This window comes from Orbicella franksi, chromosome 3 (genome assembly GCF_964199315.1).
Source record: "Orbicella franksi chromosome 3, jaOrbFran1.1, whole genome shotgun sequence".
Lineage (NCBI taxonomy): Eukaryota > Metazoa > Cnidaria > Anthozoa > Scleractinia > Merulinidae > Orbicella > Orbicella franksi.
In genome coordinates this window covers 16,852,765-16,871,037 of record NC_138147.1, presented here as the reverse complement: position 1 = coordinate 16,871,037, position 18,273 = coordinate 16,852,765, and the positions used below count along the sequence as shown (strand labels likewise).

Genomic DNA, 18,273 nt, shown 5'->3' with positions numbered 1-18,273 from the left:
AGCGTGCGTTTCAACAGCTAATTTCGAACACAATAATCACATTTTGTCTTCCAGCGAGAGTATTACGCCACACATCAATGTTTCCTGTCTCATCGCTCTCTGTACATCGCTATGTGGAAAGTCACAGACGGTGAACAAGGCGTGAATGAAATTGAACCATGGCTGCTCAATATCCAGGTTTGTTGTCTTGATTCGTCATGAATGTCCTGTGACTTACCCTGGCTTTCAGTTCTTACCTAACGTCTGGTCTGCGTTTTGGTGTTAATTGTGTGAGAGCAGTTCCAGTTGTAATGGACAAAGAGGATTACATGTCAGCAAGGCTGGGAATGGTTGAGCTGGATTACAGGACGTTCTGTAATTTTTTTGTAGTAATACACACACTTTGTTGATCAATACACATATTATTATACTAATTATTACGCTACGTAAAATTACTACAGACTTTAAGCCAGCAAATGAAGTTCTAAAACATTAAACACCGAAATATACTAAGACATGCGGAAGCCCTCTTAAAACGCTATGCCTATCAAATCTAACAGCAAGCCCTATCCTTGAATCCTAGCTTTAAATTGGGATATTCCGAGCTGTTTGATGTCGAAGTGTTTGCCAACTGAAGAGCATTAGTTTTTGATGACATGCCCATTCAGAAATTGTCTATGTTTATTTCTACAGGCGCGTGCCCCAGATTCTCCAGTCATTATTGTAGGAACACACTACGACATGCTAGAAGCTGACAAACGATCAGATTACCTTACAAACTTGAGGACCATGATATCAGATAATTACATCGCCACTGAGTTCGGCGGAAGAGTCCAAAACACACGGGAACGAGGCTTGCCCAAGGTGATGGCCATGATCGAGGTCAGCTGTAAGACTGGGTACCACATCCGGGAATTACGACAACTGATCTACAACACGTCATTTGAGATCAAAGAGAAAGGTAGTAAAGGATTCACTTGTGTATAACTAGTATGCGTCCTTTGAAAAAAAAAACTTTTGGCTGTGGCAGCCGAAACAAAAATAGAGAACGGAGCAACACAAAAAAGAGGCGCGTCGCTCGATGTACGAGAAGAAGTCTTCTCTGAGGATGACTTAACAGAGAAGAGTTTTTCCCTTTAGTCTTGAATTACCTCGTTAGGACAGGGTCAACTTGAATAACTCATAATTAAATTTTGAGCTACACTAATGGATTATAGCTCAGCCAATCAGATTGCTGAATTTGCATTAGTATAGTTGGCCGGTTATACTAGCAGATTTCTGCTCATGAACACTCAACTAAATTAAAACGACTTCCATTTACGCGTATTTTCTGACTTTGCGAACGTAATTTTTCTACCTTGAGATAGGTCTCGACCATGCAACCTCTTACAGCTGTCCACTGACTCGATTTCACGTCTCTCACTCAACAGGAAGTCGCGTGCCTCTGCTGAAAACTCCAATTCCCGCCAGTTACATCGCAGTTGAGGAGGCTGTAAGCGTGATTCGTGAGAGATGTTACCGTGACGACCAGACTCCTGTCCTCAAGTCCGAACAATTCAGGTATAGCTGTCGTTGAGGTTGTTTTTACGTGCAGACTTACACCCTTTGCTTTCACAGCTATAAAGGGATGCAATGATTTTCAACTCCGCACATCGCAATGACTCTCACTTAGCCCCCGTTCACGCTACGCCGGAGGAATTTAAAAACGCAGCAATCACCGGTCATTTTGAAATTGTGTTTGAGGAAAACTCGGGCAGGGAAATCACGTGATTATCGCCGTGACGCTATCGGTTTTGAAAAGCCCCGTTTTCAAAATGTTTTCCGTCCACACGAAAAAGAAAAGCCTGCGTCTTCGAATTTCTCCCTCCAATTTGAAGAACATTTTCGAAAAGCTCTGCTTTCAGTGTGGACGGTAGGCCTAATCGCAGAAATAAAGCTGCGTTTTGAAATTTCTCCTAGCCCACTGCTCAGACGTCCTTTGGGTTCGTCACACAATATTCCTTGGGGAGGAGTGCGTGACAAACCATAAGAACGTTTGCGCAGGAGGCTAACTTAGAGCTTATCAGTTACTCAAGTTGACAGGTCCATGTCGAAAAGCTCATTCCTTTGTTGTGTCGTTGTGTTTCTTTGATAGTGCTGCGGTTGAAGCTGAGCTTGCGAGACAGAAGGTCCATTTGAGAGGACCAGAGGAGCTACAACAGGCAACAAGATTCCTACATGACAATGGTACGGAAAATATTACAATGAACAGTAAGCACACAGGTTTGCATGACCCGACGAAAACATATAAGTCAGATGACGAGGGCTCGAAAGTTATATGAACCTGAATCACAGAGACGGTATATAGAGATTTTTTAGAGGTTTAGTTGGCGTGGTGGCCTAATGCTTAGCTCGCAGGATATCCAGATGGAGAGGTCTGACTCACAATGTAAGGTCTAGAGTTTTTTGTCATTACATTAGCACCTATAAACTTATCTACAATAGTTGATTTAGTTGCCATGAAGCCAATGGAACTTCTAACTTTATCTACCTATCTTCTCCGTTATCGTTCAAATGTTTTTCGCCTTGTATCGCAGGTGTGCTGTTGCATTATGACGACCCATTGTTGCGTGACTTGTACTTCTTGGACCCACAGTGGTTGTGTGACATGTTGGCGCACGTTGTCACCGTCAGGGAAGTGAACCCTCACATCAATAATGGTAAGAGGCAATTGTCTGAGCACACGGTTTCAAGCAGGGACATTTGCTTTACATAGCATAACCCATTTTTCCGGGCACTTCGGGGGAAGGATTTGTCGGGGGCGGGGATCAAATGTAGGTCTAATTTTTTTGAGCACAGAGTTTAATTCTCATCTTTTTACTGTTTTTCAGGTGTTATGAAGCGGTCCGACTTATCTCAAATCTTCCGAAGTGAGCGCTTCCCAGCGAATCTCATGAGCCAATACATCAACCTGTTGAGCAAATTTGAAGTGGCGTTGCCATGGAGTGCGGAGTTCTTACTTGTCCCCTCCCTACTCCCAGACAGTCAGCAAGAGACCAACCAGCCCGTGGCAGCTGGGGTCAGTTCTGCAGTGGCTCAGGCCATGAACACGACTGCTTACACCAAAGGCAAGGTCCTGCGAAGACAGTACGTCATGTCATACGTACCCAGCGGGTTCTGGCCGAGACTGATCACTAGGTAAGCGATAGAAGAGAAACAGTAATAAGCTAAATAAACTAGTGTAGTTTTCATTTGTAAGTAAGATAATTTTACCATTTTCCTAGTTTTTCTCTGATTCCACGTTTGTCGAATTTGGTAATTGGTTTGAAAACTCGTTCAACATTCTGGCCAATCACAACGCAAGTGTTGTTCTCACAGCCAATCAACTCCAAATTCAGACCGATCGTAATTTGGCTGACGTGAGTTTTCTCGCCACTTTGCATTCCGCGCCTGGAACTGCTTGCATGTTTTCCCGCGCTTTGCACTGTTTGCATGCTTCCCGACGTTTGGTATCGTTCACATGTTTTCCCGCGCTTCGAGTACTGATTGTTTTAAAATGCATGGTCTCTATGCAACTTTACCTTTAAATTTCAAGTTTTAGCGTTAATGTTAATGATTTCTAATTTGAACGCTCATGTAATGGTTTAGAAAAATTATACTGCTCTGGCATATAAGTTATCTTTTCAGTTACCGGTTTACATAACAGAGATTTCTCCGTGACATTTCTTTGAAAAGTCTTCGAATTTCCGCTCTGGAAAAGAATACAAACCATATTGCTGCCCTGCTGACTGGTTCAAGTTTCTGTAAGGATGGTTTAAATTCACAAGTTTTAAGATACTAAAGCTTGTTTTGTTTTCAGGGTGATTCCAGACGAACGAATCCGCGATACAGTGAAGTCATGTTGTCAGTTGTCTCCCGATGGGCCGGTGCAGGAAGGTGACAGAGACAAACTGGCTTCTGTGGCCCAGCCAGAGTGGTCATGCTGGAAGACTGGGGTTGAACTGTCGTGTTTTGGTGTAAAGTTGCTCAGGATATGTGAGCTAGAAGGAAGACCTTTTTATGGCGCACCAGGTATATCTGCATACACTTGGTCGTGAGACTTGCTCCTCTCGTATAATTTTGTTGGTATTTCATAATGCGCTTGTAGTCAGATACTATGTTCTTTTCGATAGACTGTCAGAACGGTAAGAGAACGTCAACAAACAGTGGCAGAACAGTGACTGTACACGTGCGTTGTAACTTTGCGGTTTTCTGCAAAACAACAACGTTAAAATGACAAACTTCTGGGTATTTTGGAGAAAGCAAAAGATTGCTGCTAATTTTTTGTATTTCGTTTTGGAACTGAAACCTGTCATTACATGTTTATTTTGACAAAGTTTTGAGACCGATATGAACACGGAACAGGTCTAGATAATTGCGATGTTCGAAGATAAAATATAAATTTATTTTTAACTGGGCGTCGTCCTCGGTGTTACAACGTTCATCCTATTAAAAAAAATGTTCCAAAAACTGTATAATAAAAAAAATTATAGCTATGGTAACTTAAAAATCATTTAGAACCTTCCTTTGCTCATGCGCGTTGTTAGATTGCGTGAAACCTTGCAGAGATTATGAGAGGGTAGTAGTAAATGTATGAAAAACATACTTCTGTTTCAGATGACATCGCTAATCCATTACACTACAGACGTGAGGTACACGACACCACTCGGTATTCCACCATTGAGGTTATCACACCATGCGTCCGTATCAGTATGGAGAAGTTTGAACAGCGGAAGAAACTGTCTTCAAAAAGAACGAACCGAGGAAGGTCAGAAGAAGGTCAGTGCTCACAGCGACAAGAAATTTAGTAAGGGGAGTCCCTTGGGTGCAACGTCCCTCGTCAATATTCTTTGAGATATAAGTAAAAATTGGTTTGTGTAAGAAGCCACCGTGCACCGCTTTTTCGCTTCAATCTTGCGAAGACGTTTAAAAAGGGATAACAAACACACTGTAACAATTTTCTTGACAGCCGATCCAAATATTAAAAGAAACTTTGACAGCATATTGTACATGATGATCAGGAAACTCAGGAAACATTGTTTTCTTTCCTGGCAAGAAATTTTCCAGAATAACATCTTGATTTTGTGAATTGTCTTCGCAGACCGACGCGAGGGTTCTAAGTTGATCGGTTTTAAAGTGAAGTCCGTCTCCGAGTGTAGTGTCCAGACTGCCGCTCGGCTGATCGCTATAACTGTGGAACACATGGACACACTCATCACTGACTGGTTCCCAGGCCTTGACGCCATCACGGTGCATGGATATCGCCTGGTTACCAGGATTATCCCATGCCCCAAGTGTATCATGGCGGTGTGTGGAGTTGAGAGCGAGAAAAATGAAAAGGAAAGAGTAAGTGCTGCGATAGATGTTCTGATCTCATCTTCTGGAGCAGATAGCGGGATTAATCTGTCCATGACTGATGGCAGCAGTACGAGTGCGTCGCCATGGCCGAGCCCTGTACATGTTTCAAGAAAACCTGGAGCTAATGGAGAAGGTATGCAGCTCCCTAAAGACTTCATGTGCGCTTTCAATTCAACTAGAAATTGAGGAACTTTCGAAAAGGGGCCGGGCAAATAGTACGGAAATTTCCTGACAAACTTTCCGAAAATCCGAAAATTATTGATCTTCCGGAACGCGAATCATTCAACCGAAAATTGAGGAAACTCCAGGAGGAAAATCAATTGAAACGGAAATTCCCGGTTAGGAATTTTCGAAAATTTGGGTATACCTCGTGCGGTTGTCCTTTTTCCCCGGAAATTCTCGAAAAGCTGTTCTGTTCGCCTTTGAAAATTTCTGGGTATGGACACAGCTATGGGGAGAAGAAAGTCCCTAACATAATAATATTATATCTCAGGGAGGAGGAAAGAAGAGAATTCATAGCGGTATGATTTTACACTGGGTGGAAGGAGAGAATATGGTTTCTTTACCTCTAGCCCGTGTAGTGGTGTCGGAGGAGATGAAGGTAACTCATAATATCGAGTCCAGATCTCCCACGGAAAAAGAACACTGTTTTTTCGCGGGACATAGCGGGTAATCCCGCACATTATTTGGTTCATCTTGTCCGCTGACGGAGTTAGCCATGTGATAGCAAAAATTTTGAAATGTTTTGCTCACGGAGCTAGCCATACAATAGCAAAAATCAAATCTTTGCAATGTTAGTTGTGTATTAAGTATGAGCGATTCATCTTTGTTGTTTCCAGTGAACCCAGCTTTGCAGACCACTGGCTCTTCTGACGTGCCGTATGTACTTAGCCATGGTTCTCCCCAGACCCCTTCACGTGAACGTTTCTTGTCGGAGCCTGAGAGATTTACGTTCGGATCCGTGAGTACCGAGCGGGAGACTGAGGAGGAGAGTTCGAGTTGCTTTGACTACACTTCTGACCAGGTGAGGCAATTTCTTCATCGGCACGCATGCTTTGAATTTTCTTCGACCGAAAAAGAAGCAGAGAGATTGTAAACTCGTATCGAAGTCTCTAGATTAAATCGCAATTGAAGATTGATTTCGAATCCTCCAGTTTTGTCTGATGCGCATGCGTAATCTAAGGACTAATCATGTAAACTTATCACATTGTCCCATATGTCTTGTCACATCGCTTTCAACATACCGCCGAACTTCGTCGTTGGTATAGTAACTCTGGTTTTCCTTCAACACGTATAAATCTTTCGCCTTTTACTAAAGATTTCCGTGGAGGAGAACAACTGAATGAGTCTATAGACTAATTTTTCGTCGCCCTGCCTTTCGGCGGGGCACTCAGCAACTGTGAAAAATTATAATATTTGTCAACATACCCGGTGCTAACCAAACATCGTGTTGAAATGCCCCGCAGAGAAAGATTGGTTAGAAAAACTGTTTCCTACTGCGCCAAGGTGAAACCGTCTTATAGTATTCTACTCTCGAACACGCAATCGTCACGCAGAAAACTCTTAGAGTATTCAAGAGTATTCAAGCATGTGAACGTGAATTATTCAAGTTGAATCTGGGCACTAGAATCCTAGCATATTCCGGAAAGGCGCAAGAAAAACGTGACGTAAACCTGGAGTATTCAAGCGTGTTTAAGGAGTAGACGCGAGGTATTCAAGTTGAATTCGGAAAAACAGGCCGGACTCAAATAGGATATCCCTCGTGTATTTCGAGTCAGGCGTCCTTGAATACGCGACCTGCGCCGCCGATCCGTATTCGGGCGAATTTGGGCCTGAATATCTGGCATTTTACGCAGTGCCCCTTGCCTACAGTTTTTCCCGTCCTGTCACGGTTCTGGAATATGTTGTCTGGCTGAACACGAATAGTTTTTCATCTAGAGCACAGACAGTCGTGGAAGTGAAAGCAGCCATTCATTCTCCCCAGAGAGGGGTGGCAGGGGAAGGAAAGGCCGCAAGACGCGAGGGAGTACCGACAGTGAGGAGGGTGACGTGGCGGACATGAATACCAAGACCAAGAAATCTGCTCAGGATAAGAAAAGTCAGGAGGAACCCAAGAAAGGTACGTACACGAGCAAGATGGTGACAGTCACATACGTTATAAACATGCATGATCTCGGATATCACAATTGCAAATTTCCGTCGTCTTAGAAGCGGAATTTTCCTGTTTTGAAAGCAAGGTGCCTTGTTAAGAGAGTCAAGTATTGTTTTATTGTTATTATTGTTATGTTTAGAGTAATAGGGCAGGAAAAGGTCAGACAAAGACAACGGTTTTTTTGTTTAAGTCAGAAAAAAGTGTTATTATGGTCAATGAAAATTCAGTGCTCTCCGCGAAAGAAATTAAAGCAATGTTTTTCAGCGCAATGGGGCTGTGTTGATCTTGCTTTTATGTTCTTAAGATTCATTTATACCTACGATTTGTCGGTCCCATTTGCCGACCACGACAATTCACAAACCTCACCGGCGCCTGTGAATAGCGATGCGCCCGTCTGACTAAACTCCGACTGACAAGTCGGCCCGATCATTTATTTCTGCTTTAGCCCCTGCCGTTTTAATTTGTGAAAACTCATTATATCCCGTTGAGTGGCAAAACGTAAAATAAAACGTGAACGAGAAGTGGCACCGCGAAATTTTTTAGGGAGGCGCGGTGGCCTCATGGTTAGTGCGGTCGACTCGGGACGGAGCGGTTCGGGCTTGAGCCCTGGCCGGGGACATTGTGTTGTGTTCTTGAGCAAGACACTTTACTCTCACAGTGCCTCTCTCTGCCCATGTGTATAAATGGGTACCGGCCAACTGGGTGGTAACCCTGTGATGGACTAGCATCCCATCCAGGGGGAGTAGAAATACTCCTTGGTCGCTTTATGCTACAGAAACCGGGATAAGTTTGGCTCGTATGTAGACTTTACCTTTACCTACGAGTTTCCAGCCAAAGAACTGCGGCGATAATTCAATCGTCCGTTGTCACTGAGTGAGTTCCTGTGATAAGTTTTTCTTCGTTTTAATTCCTCAGGAAGCACAGACAGCACGGAGAGTTTTAAACGTGGATCCAGTAAGTATGGTTCTTTCAGAAAGCGACCGACCAAGGATGACACGGTGATTTATTCATTTGAGTTTGAAGAATGTGTGCTGGCTGCCTACAATTCTGAACCCGTGGAATGCACCGTACATGGTCAGCTGGAGCTCAAAGAACTTGCCCCGGATGCTGTAAGAGTTTAAAACCTTTAAGCTTTCACCCCCTACCGCCAAAGATATATATCCGACTTTAACCTTGTATGTCGTTGTTTTTGCCTTATTGTTAACGTTTTTCCAGCTCAGTTTTTAACAATAGTACCCTTCAGTGCGTACGAACAATAGCACCAAAGCGAGGTTGAGGTGGACATTTTCATACATTTGCTGTACTTTTGTCCACCCTGACCTCGATTCGGCGCCATTGTTTATTGGAATACAGGAAAGGTCCATTTCAGCAAGCAGAAATTGGATCACATGTGGCTATAATGGATTTCAATTGACTTTCAGTGAGCTATGTGCTACTTTTGTTTTTGAGGTCATAATCGGTTTTTCATATCATGGAGTGTGCTGTAGCCAATCGGAATTCTGTTCTCATTCAATCAACTACAAAACCCGTACAAATCCTGATTTGGCTTGCATAACTTTTCCCGCGCTTGCCAACGGTGACATATTTTCCCACGCTTACCACCGGCGACGCGTTTTCCCGCGCTTACCAGCGGCGGCACGTTTTTCCGCACTTGCAAAAGGCTACCAGCATGACTAGTGTTTCCTTCAAGTTCTGATTGGTCAATCACGCTATTTCGCGGTGTAGTTATCAGCGTTATGGTCACTTTGTTTTACGACGTTGATATCAAAAAGGGCATTGATCAAGAAATACATAACAATTTTTTTTATGAGAACGAGAATGGAAGTGTGGAGCACAGAGAAATACTTAGATCTAGAGATGTATCGACTTCTTCGAAACCTTGACTGGTGTTTCCTTTTACTCTACAAGAGAGAACCAAAACTGACGGGTTATTTTGCGTTAACGAAAACACAGCCAGCGTGTCTGTTGTGCTGAAGAGCATAGGTGCTTTTAGGTTTTAATTTTGATTTTCGTCTTCCTCAGATGTTTGAAGACATCGCTCCCAACATGAACATTCAAGCGTCCGACATAACACGAGGTAAATTTCTGGGCAAAGGAACGTTCGGCTCAGTTTTCCGCGGGGAACTGAAGCAGACATCCGGGGACTCAATAACTATCGCCATGAAGATGCCGCTGAACAATGAAGTGGGTGACGAGGCGCGACCGGAAGAAGTACAAATGGCTGCAGCAGCCAGGAGAGCTTTGAAAGAAAATCCAACTATGGCACTGAACGACGCGTATAGGTGAGAAAACGCGTGGTATTGTCTGATTTTTTTTTTTTTTTTTTTGAGCAATGATATTACTCCTTGGGTGCGATCGTGAATCTCTGACTGGGAAATTAGTCATCAATTTGATCAATTTGAATCAATCAATCTGTGCGGGTGAATGAAGTGACTGTCTGTCTGTCTGTCTATCTGTCTGACTCGCAGACTAATGGTTGAGTGTCTGATTGACTGATTGATTGGTTGATTGATTGATTGATTGATGGATGGATGGATTCAATGATTGATTGACTGACTGAATGATTGATGATTGATTGATTGAGTGAGTATGTGAGTGAGCGAGCGAGTGAGTGATTGATTGATTGATTGATTGATTGACTGACTGAATGATTGACTGCATGATGCACTGATTAATTTTAAAGGACTGTACGTCAGGAGATGTCCATCCTTCTTCCCTTGAGGCATCAGAATATCGTCTCGTTGTTAGGTTACTGTCTAAACCCGTTCTGCATGGTCTTGGAATTCGCACCGCAAGGGGCCTTGGACCGAATCCTCGCCAGCTACAAGAGAGCTGGAGTTCGCCTTAATGCCTACGTCATTCAGAAATGTATCGTGCAGGTATGGACTGTTATGTTCAATAACCTGGAATTGTCCAGTGGCTTAAATCAAAGCCAAAATACACAAATGTTGGCCACAGAACTAATGTTTCAAGAATGTAACAGACAGTGCTGCTTCTTAAACATATTCTGAACTGCATGGATTTTAGGCAAAAGAGGATTTTAAGTTATATTTTGTACTTTTTATTCCTCTCTCTGACGTCTGAAATTTTCAAATGCATAACTTGTTTTAATAATGACTTGCTTTCCGTGTTTCAAGCTTAGAACTATTGATAACCGATATAGGCTGCATAGCGCCGACTGAGAGCAAAAATCATGTCCCTAAGCTTTGACCAACTTTTGTGCGCTTAGAAAGGAAACGACTGCTGACACAGGCTAGCGGTCGATTTTGTCGCACAGTAGATAGTTGTAGTCTATGCTCTTGTTGATTATACAAGAGGGGCCTCCATGGAGTAAGGCTGTCGCTGGTCGGGGTGTCACCCTCTTCCATCTATAGAGAACGTTTTTCGTACAGTTCATTATAACTAAGAGACCCGGGGACTAAGGTGACCCTGGACGTAGGCGCTTGTTGAAACTAGGGTGACCGTAAGGGGTGCGGGCACCTTTTTCTATGTAAACACTTTGGAGATGTTTGGCTCACCTACCAGGGACAAGTTGAAATGTATAGATCTCGAGCGAAATCAGGAAGGCTAATTTGTGGCTCGGTCAGGGAGGGACACTTTTTGATGTCAACGATAGGTAAAAAGATGGCACGTGGAAAGAGAGATAGAGTAACCCTCCCAGCAAGGACAACTGTTCAGTTCTCCATAAAAACAGACCCTGAGTTTTCTTTTTCTCCCATATCTAGTGCGCTTCAGCCTTGAAGTACTTACACCGCCATCACATCATCTATCGAGACCTCAAGTCAGAAAACATCTTAGTGTGGCAGTTCCCAGCTCCCACCGGCCCATCTCAATCCACTCACCAAGTCACTATCAAACTTGCTGACTACGGTATCAGCCGGTCAGCGGCACTGGCAGGAATGAAGGGCCTGGGAGGAACTCCCGGGTTTATGGCTCCCGAGATTGAAAAGTATGTCGGGAAGGAGTTGTATACGGACAAGGTGGACTCTTTTTCGTTTGGAATGTACATTTATGAGCTGGTGACGCTGCATCAGCCCTTCAATGACCTCAACCCAGCACAGGTCAAACAGCTAATTGTGGAAGGTCACCGACCGCCATTAACTGCCAAGGTTTGTGATAGACTTATGCTTTTAGTGATTTGATATAACGCTTGTTATAGGATAGACTACGAGTAGTTCCTCTTTCGCTTAGTCCGTAGTGCGTGACGCGAAAGAAAACCGCGAGAAAAATAATGGCCGCGGGAAAGTCTGGGGGCGAGGAGCGCTCCTCGCCCCCAGGCTTTCGCGCGGCCATTATTTTACCGAGGTGATTTTTACGTGACTGCCTGGAAGTCAACGTAGTGTTTTTACTGCAACGTGGCCTCACTTTTGCTAATGAGCTCTTTCCTTTTCTAATTGACTAAGATATATCCTCTTTGCTGGTAGCCTTTTGCTAATAGGCGGATTCCTTTTCCCTCTGTTTCAGAACTATTTTTTATGCGAAACGTTTCACCCAAAAGTGTGTTTTATTTTCTCGAAAATGGACGTCCGGATGAACACATTTTTGTGTAAAGGTTTTCACACAAAGACTCGTTTTGAATCAGAGGTAAAAGGCAACTCGGACTTAACCTGTTGGTATACCAAACAGAGGCATAGAATGCTACTCGTGTTACATAAAAGTACCCACCTGATTAGGCTAACAAACAATCCAACTAATACGAAGGTGATGAACTGTTTTAGGATAAGAAAGCTCCAGTGTTTGTTCTTGATCTGATGGCATGGTGCTGGCAACATGATGCAGACAAGAGGCCACCATCCCATCACATCTCGCTACTGGCTTCAGCTACTGAATTTCCACGCCTCTCTGACGTCATTACCTTCGACAAGCAGGTCAGCTAAACAGCAACGGCAACAACAACAACCTTTATTTGTTTTCATTCTTACATAAAACGCACATTTCATGGAGAGACATTTGAGAACACTTGAGAAATGAAGAAAACACTCGCCTACGGCTCGTGTTTTCTACATTTCCCTCGTGTTCTAAATGTCCGTCGTGTTTTATCACAGTGTAATACACGGCTTAGGCTTCTTTATTTGTTAGATAAACTGAAATAGAGGCCGTTGACTTAAACACAAACTACCTACCCAACACACACACAGCACTCGCACAGCCGGTATCATAGATACACTGACTCGGCGAGACGTACTTCTAATTTCTCCCAATAGTCTCCCTGTAATGCAAAGAGGAAGCAAGGAATCTTCCACTAGTTTTTTTCCTTCACAAAATGTGTTCCTTTTGTCGTTAGCAATGCCCAGGCAGTATGGTTTCATCGCCATATTGCTTTTTTCTGTACTTGAAATGGATCAGTGATCGTATTTTTCACACCGTGTAACGATTTTGTTTTCCCTTTCTTGCTTGTCTTTAGCTGGGGTTGAACTGCGCAGTGACAGCTGGGTCACGTGTCAGTCAAAGCCGCGGGGCGGATGACAGGGCCAGCGTGGGCTCAGAGGTTTGGCTCTGTCGGAGCGAGCTGAATGCTGGGATAGGCACCGGAAAAATTAGCGTCCTTGGGTACAGCCGCGGGCGGTGTTATCACAAAAAGGCAAGTAAATTGAACTTTTTTCGAGACTTTTACGTCTCTCTATTAGACTAAAATAATACTGGACGGCTTTGCTTTTATTTCAGTTCAGTTTTCGTCATACTCTTCAATTTATAAACTCTAAAAGCACTATATTATCTATCTTTGTAGTAGTAAATGGTACCACAAGTGTGCACACTGTCTTTCAAGATTTCGTTCAAAAACAACAAACAAGAACAATAGGACAGCTTTCCTTTTAAGGTGGACACTGAGGTTTTTCACGTGAACGTACTGCTCAATAACTCAGTTTCATGGATAGGTCACGCACTAGGGTTTTGTCCACAGACTCAAAAGTTAGAACCACTTGGTACAGAATGAGAAACAGGACACGTTCAATGTAATAGTCATAAAGCGGGTTTCACTAATTTACATGTGTTTGGTTTTGCACTGATTACTACGATACACGATTAGCTTAAAAAAGTCGCGCCACTTTGTCATTCAATCAGAAGTAAAACCAAACCTACTCTTGAGTGACTCGAAAACGTTTTACATAATAATTGCAGAAATTCTTGCTCGCTCATTGGCTAATTTTCATTGTCAATAAGCGGACAGACACGTGAATTTCTCACGTTTCCACTTTTTGTTATTGTAAAAAAAACAAATGGACCTCAGTTGTTCATGCGTCTGTCCTGTTATTGACAATGAATTTCGTCATAACATTGTCAAAGTAATTTGCGGATCCACAGCTACTTTGACAATGTTATGACGAAATTCATGATCAATAACAGGACAGACGCATGAAAAACTGTTGTCAATTTGTTAATTCGCGCTTCGTGTCAACTACATGTATCTTCGTGCTGTGATTGGTGGCTGGATTGTCTCTGTCTTTTGTGACTGGGCCAGAGTGATTACTGGTTTTGGTTCTACGATACTCAATTGAAAAGAACTCTGCTACATAACATTCACTTGAATGATAACACACGGGTCCAGCCACAAGCTTCACCTCCTTTGTTCTTTTAATTCCAAATCTGAATCTTCTTTGTTCCTCAGGAGTTTTCTCTTGGCAAGCCCTGCATCCGGGTTGCTTGCAGTGTGGGAAGCACGGTGTGGCTGGGGACAGAGTCAGGAACGCTCCACGTTTTCTGTGCAATGACGTACAAACAGCTCTGCAAAGGATCGATCCGGTCCAACAGGTTTCTGAATCATATCTATTTACTTTAAATTAAGCGTCAAAGTGATCATCTTGTCGAAAAAATGCCAGAAATGCAAATCGAGATTCCTGGATCAGAACTTGGCCTGGATTAATGCTCACTTTACTCTCACAGTGCCTCTCTCCACCCAGGTTTATAAATAGGTACCAGCAGATTACCACGGCAACCTGAGAGGAGTAACCTCCGATGGACTAGTATCGGATCCAGGGGGAGTGGCCATTCGGATCCTCGTAGGGTTGGAACAGACTTGAACCTTTTTTGTGCTCTGATAAAAAATTAAAAAATATATTTTAAAACCCAACAACAGCATGCTTTTAATTTTAGCAAATCAGAGGAGGGGCAATACCCAGGCGATGTTCTAAAATAGAAAAGTAAACCGAGGTGTTTTGTTTTCTAATAAACGCACTTGTCGATGTATGGAAACGTTACTCTTCAAAATATCCCAGGCTCACCCTGTATGCATTTTGCTTAGGTACATCTTGAGCATGATCCATGTGCCGCGAGCCAACTGGGTTCTAGTGGCGTTGGCGGATGGTTCTGTTTTGGCGTACAATGACAACATCTCTAATCACTATCATTACTCCGACTTGGCGGGGCAGACTGCAGTTCACGAGCTCCTGCCCAACCGGGTGTACACCGGCAACGGAATCCCCATTCATTGTATGACAGCTCTGCTGTTGAAGAAACCCCAGGGAAATGAAACCCCGCCGGAGGCTGCGGGGGACTCATCGGAGGACTCTGATGATCGGAACAGTCCGTGCGACGAGTACGTGTGCGAAGTTTGGTGCGGACAAGAGAGAGGAAGAATAACAATTCTTGATGGTGAAGAGCTCCAGCAGATTTGCACCAAATCAGCTGAGGACAGTGAGCCGGACGCTTCCTCGCAAAGAGAACACAGCGTCTCACATCTTGAGACTTGTCAGACTACCGGGACTAGCATCAGCGGAGATGACCCCGTCGGTAGGTCCGTGTGGGTGGCTTTGTTCCCCGCCACTCGTGTGTTCCGGTGGGATGCCCTGGAGAAGAAGATTGTACGCAGTGTGGATTGCTCACAACATCCACCAAGATTTGAAGGTAGCAACCTAATTTCTGATCTCAATCTCTACTCTTATCCCTTCTCTACCCCCGCCTTCTTTTACTTCCTCGTTTTCCCTCCCTTCGTTTCTCCAAGGAAGTTTGCCCATGACTGAAGATTAAAAAAAACATCCCCTTCATGATCTCTTCACCTTCCAATTTTAGTGGTACTAAGAGACTCGAATGTTATCCCTCTACGATGTGACAAAAATGCTAAGGGTGGTAGTGTGAAGTTTTGAGCTACATTCTCATGAAGGGAAGCACCAACACTAACTCTCATGTCACGCTAACGATAGCGCGAGAGAGCGAGATTAGCCGCCGGCCAGACGAGACGCCACCCTCGCAAGCGGGTTTGATTGTTTGCATTCTTTCTATTAATTCCGTGAGAGGTTAACTGTTTTGCTTTCTTTGGAGGTCCAAAAGGCAAAGTGCCTGTGAGGAGAGGAGCGGATCCGAATCCTTTGAGTGGTGAGCATGCGTGACAAACAACGAAGAGCAAACCTCGTTCCCAGTGTTTCTCTTCTTGCCGCCCCGAAAGAAGAGAGGCCCTGGGATTGAGGTTGATGAAGAGCTCTTTCCGTGATAACTTGCAGCTGAATTTGGATAACTACCAACATCAAGCGAACTAACACTTTCACTTTCGTGCACTTTCCTCTTCCATCTTTTAGTGAAAAAGAGTCGTGTGATATGTTGCGAATACGTGAAAAAAAAAACAATAGGTCTTTTAAAATGTTGCGATGGTTAGACTGCTGGCAACATTGAGATAACGTCCGTAACACTTTGGGAAAATAAAAAATGTTTTGACCGAAAAGGACAATGAAAAAAAGTACGATGGTGTTTCGTAGCCTGAATTTCAACCTTCTCTTCGAGCCACACACTCCCTAAGAGACTCCTGGAAAATGTGCCTTCGCTCTGACCACAACGACGTCATGGTGCCCGGCGACAAGATTGTTGTCAGACTTTTTGTCAAGACCATTCAGTTTATGAGAGAAATATCACTTATAAAGAATAAATGGAGTGTGCGACTCGAGGAGAGGGCTGAAAATTAGCGAGGTGTGTCTATTAAGTAAGCTTAACAGTGGACATCGTTCAAAGCCAGGCTGCTTTCAATACCTTGTTGAACAGTCCCTGGTATTTCGTTTTTATATTTACTTTACTTTTTTTTTCACAAGCTTCCCGCGCCCAAGTGAACTCCCTCCTTGCGGTGGACAAAGAACTGTACATTGGTACAAGCTTTGGGTGTATTCTCGTCTGCAATAACCTGTCCCTTATGGTTTACACAATTATACGCTGCCATGACGAGTCGGTCAGACACCTTCTGCCTTTGGTAACCACCCCTGTAATCACTTCGCACTCGGTGAGCGAACAGACAAAGGCACTGGTGCTAAGTTGCGGACGAGGTTACCGCAGTCTTGGCGCCAGTCTCTACGGTCACACCTCGTACCCAAGTCGACGGAGGGGAAATACTACCTTGAAGAAAGAGTCCGTTTGTTTGGTGTGGCTTGCGGACGTTTGGGAAAGTTGATGTAGGAGAAATACCGTAGAAATAAACATAAACCCGTGCTAAATAGTAGAAAATGTACGACAATGAATGTGAACCATTTCGCATTCTATATGCCTCGAAATCAAGCAGTGTTGCAACAGACACAGATGAGGGACGGCCATTATTTTTTGAGGGGGCGGGGGGGGGACGGGGTTGGGCAATTTCCAAAAAAATATCGTGCATGGGGGAAAAATCGAGCAAGTGCTTCCTACATACTATCCAGGTCCTGTGTGTTACTTTAAAAGATATTCTTGTATGCACGAGCTATTGCCCACCAAAGAAAATCATTCTCAACATAAAGGTGAGAAAAATATTTCACGGCCCCAAAAATTGCCCAACAACCCCCTTCCCCACTCCCTCAAAAATATAATTGTATGTCCCTAAGTGAAGCTGCATCCCGTCGCACACACATATAAAGAAACTTTACGTGAATATGAAATCAGTGTCTGTAAGACTCTAGGATTGAACAGTAATCATGCTGAAGTTAACTCAGACATCAAATTGATATTTAATATATATTTTTTCATTGCCTTTTCAAATTACCGTTTACAGCACTTTCTTGTTTGTCAGGAATGTGTTTATAAAAGTATTCCTGTTACTTATTTGTTCTGTTGGTCTTTCAATACATCTCAGTTGTCGAGCATTGATCCAGCGTGGTATTCAGTAGTAATGGTTTATTTGCTGAATCTTAAAGAAGAATTTGAACCAAATTGTTAGTCAGTAAATAGCGGCCCTACTGAAGGGCCATAGAATATCTGTGAAAACGTAATAAATTTACTCCAGATAAGAAACCATATACAATATAATCCCAACTAAATATAATGTAGGTAATGAGTTCAAAATGTGGTAACTATAGTTGAACCTACGCTGGTCATTGGTCAGTAGTAGAATGAAAGAAAAGCTCAGTCATGGAATGCACGTGTATACCACGCGTGGTTCACTCGTGATGTAGGCGTGGACTAGATTATAAGAACGTATGAAAATCGCTGCAATTTGGAATGAATAGAACAATTTAATGGAATTTACCTCAAAGATTACTGAAAGGATTAAAAGGTTGGCTGGTTTGCAAAATCGCCGCTGTTAATGCCTTTTTAGATTAGGTTTAAAATCACATTCAAAATGCGGTTAATTTTTATATTTTTCAAATCTTCGATCAATTGATGCCTTAAGTCATATTTTTTACTTCGTTTTTGTCATAGATCTTCTGAAGGAAGAGATATTTTTAACAAGATTATTAAGACTTTTTTTATTTCCATCAACGTCGTTTTTCTGTTATTTTAGTTTATAACATTCTTTTTAATTTATTACGTTCAGCTGGTGACAGGAGATTATGGAGAGAAATGCTATGAAATAAAATACTACAGAATTAAAAATATATATA

At 43.1% G+C, this 18,273-nt stretch overlaps 1 protein-coding gene and 1 non-coding gene across 3 annotated transcripts in view; both read left to right on the top strand.

Annotated features, from left to right (window-relative positions):
- The window catches only part of LOC145481562 (leucine-rich repeat serine/threonine-protein kinase 1-like), a 33,992-nt gene extending 15,719 nt beyond the window's left edge, over nucleotides 1–18,273 (top strand). Inside the window, exons 13-33 of one of the 2 annotated variants that reach the window (XM_081460064.1) lie at nucleotides 55–177; nucleotides 673–940; nucleotides 1,410–1,539; nucleotides 2,114–2,205; nucleotides 2,556–2,678; nucleotides 2,850–3,156; nucleotides 3,818–4,029; nucleotides 4,615–4,776; nucleotides 5,099–5,488; nucleotides 6,195–6,379; nucleotides 7,294–7,474; nucleotides 8,423–8,616; nucleotides 9,530–9,789; nucleotides 10,191–10,386; nucleotides 11,233–11,616; nucleotides 12,226–12,375; nucleotides 12,912–13,088; nucleotides 14,115–14,257; nucleotides 14,748–15,349; nucleotides 15,764–15,817; nucleotides 16,522–18,273. In XM_081460064.1, coding sequence (XP_081316190.1) covers nucleotides 55–177; nucleotides 673–940; nucleotides 1,410–1,539; nucleotides 2,114–2,205; nucleotides 2,556–2,678; nucleotides 2,850–3,156; nucleotides 3,818–4,029; nucleotides 4,615–4,776; nucleotides 5,099–5,488; nucleotides 6,195–6,379; nucleotides 7,294–7,474; nucleotides 8,423–8,616; nucleotides 9,530–9,789; nucleotides 10,191–10,386; nucleotides 11,233–11,616; nucleotides 12,226–12,375; nucleotides 12,912–13,088; nucleotides 14,115–14,257; nucleotides 14,748–15,349; nucleotides 15,764–15,817; nucleotides 16,522–16,874 — 4,686 coding nt within the window. In that variant the 3' untranslated portion in view covers nucleotides 16,875–18,273. Of the gene's footprint in view, nucleotides 1–54; nucleotides 178–672; nucleotides 941–1,409; nucleotides 1,540–2,113; nucleotides 2,206–2,555; nucleotides 2,679–2,849; nucleotides 3,157–3,817; nucleotides 4,030–4,614; nucleotides 4,777–5,098; nucleotides 5,489–6,194; nucleotides 6,380–7,293; nucleotides 7,475–8,422; nucleotides 8,617–9,529; nucleotides 9,790–10,190; nucleotides 10,387–11,232; nucleotides 11,617–12,225; nucleotides 12,376–12,911; nucleotides 13,749–14,114; nucleotides 14,258–14,747; nucleotides 15,350–15,763; nucleotides 15,818–16,521 lie in introns of those variants that run through there. The other variant, XM_081460063.1, reaches the window with a different exon arrangement.
- On the top strand, nucleotides 6,624–6,744 carry LOC145483188 (U5 spliceosomal RNA). Its single transcript, XR_014048888.1, has one exon. It is a non-coding gene; the product is annotated as a U5 spliceosomal RNA (small nuclear RNA).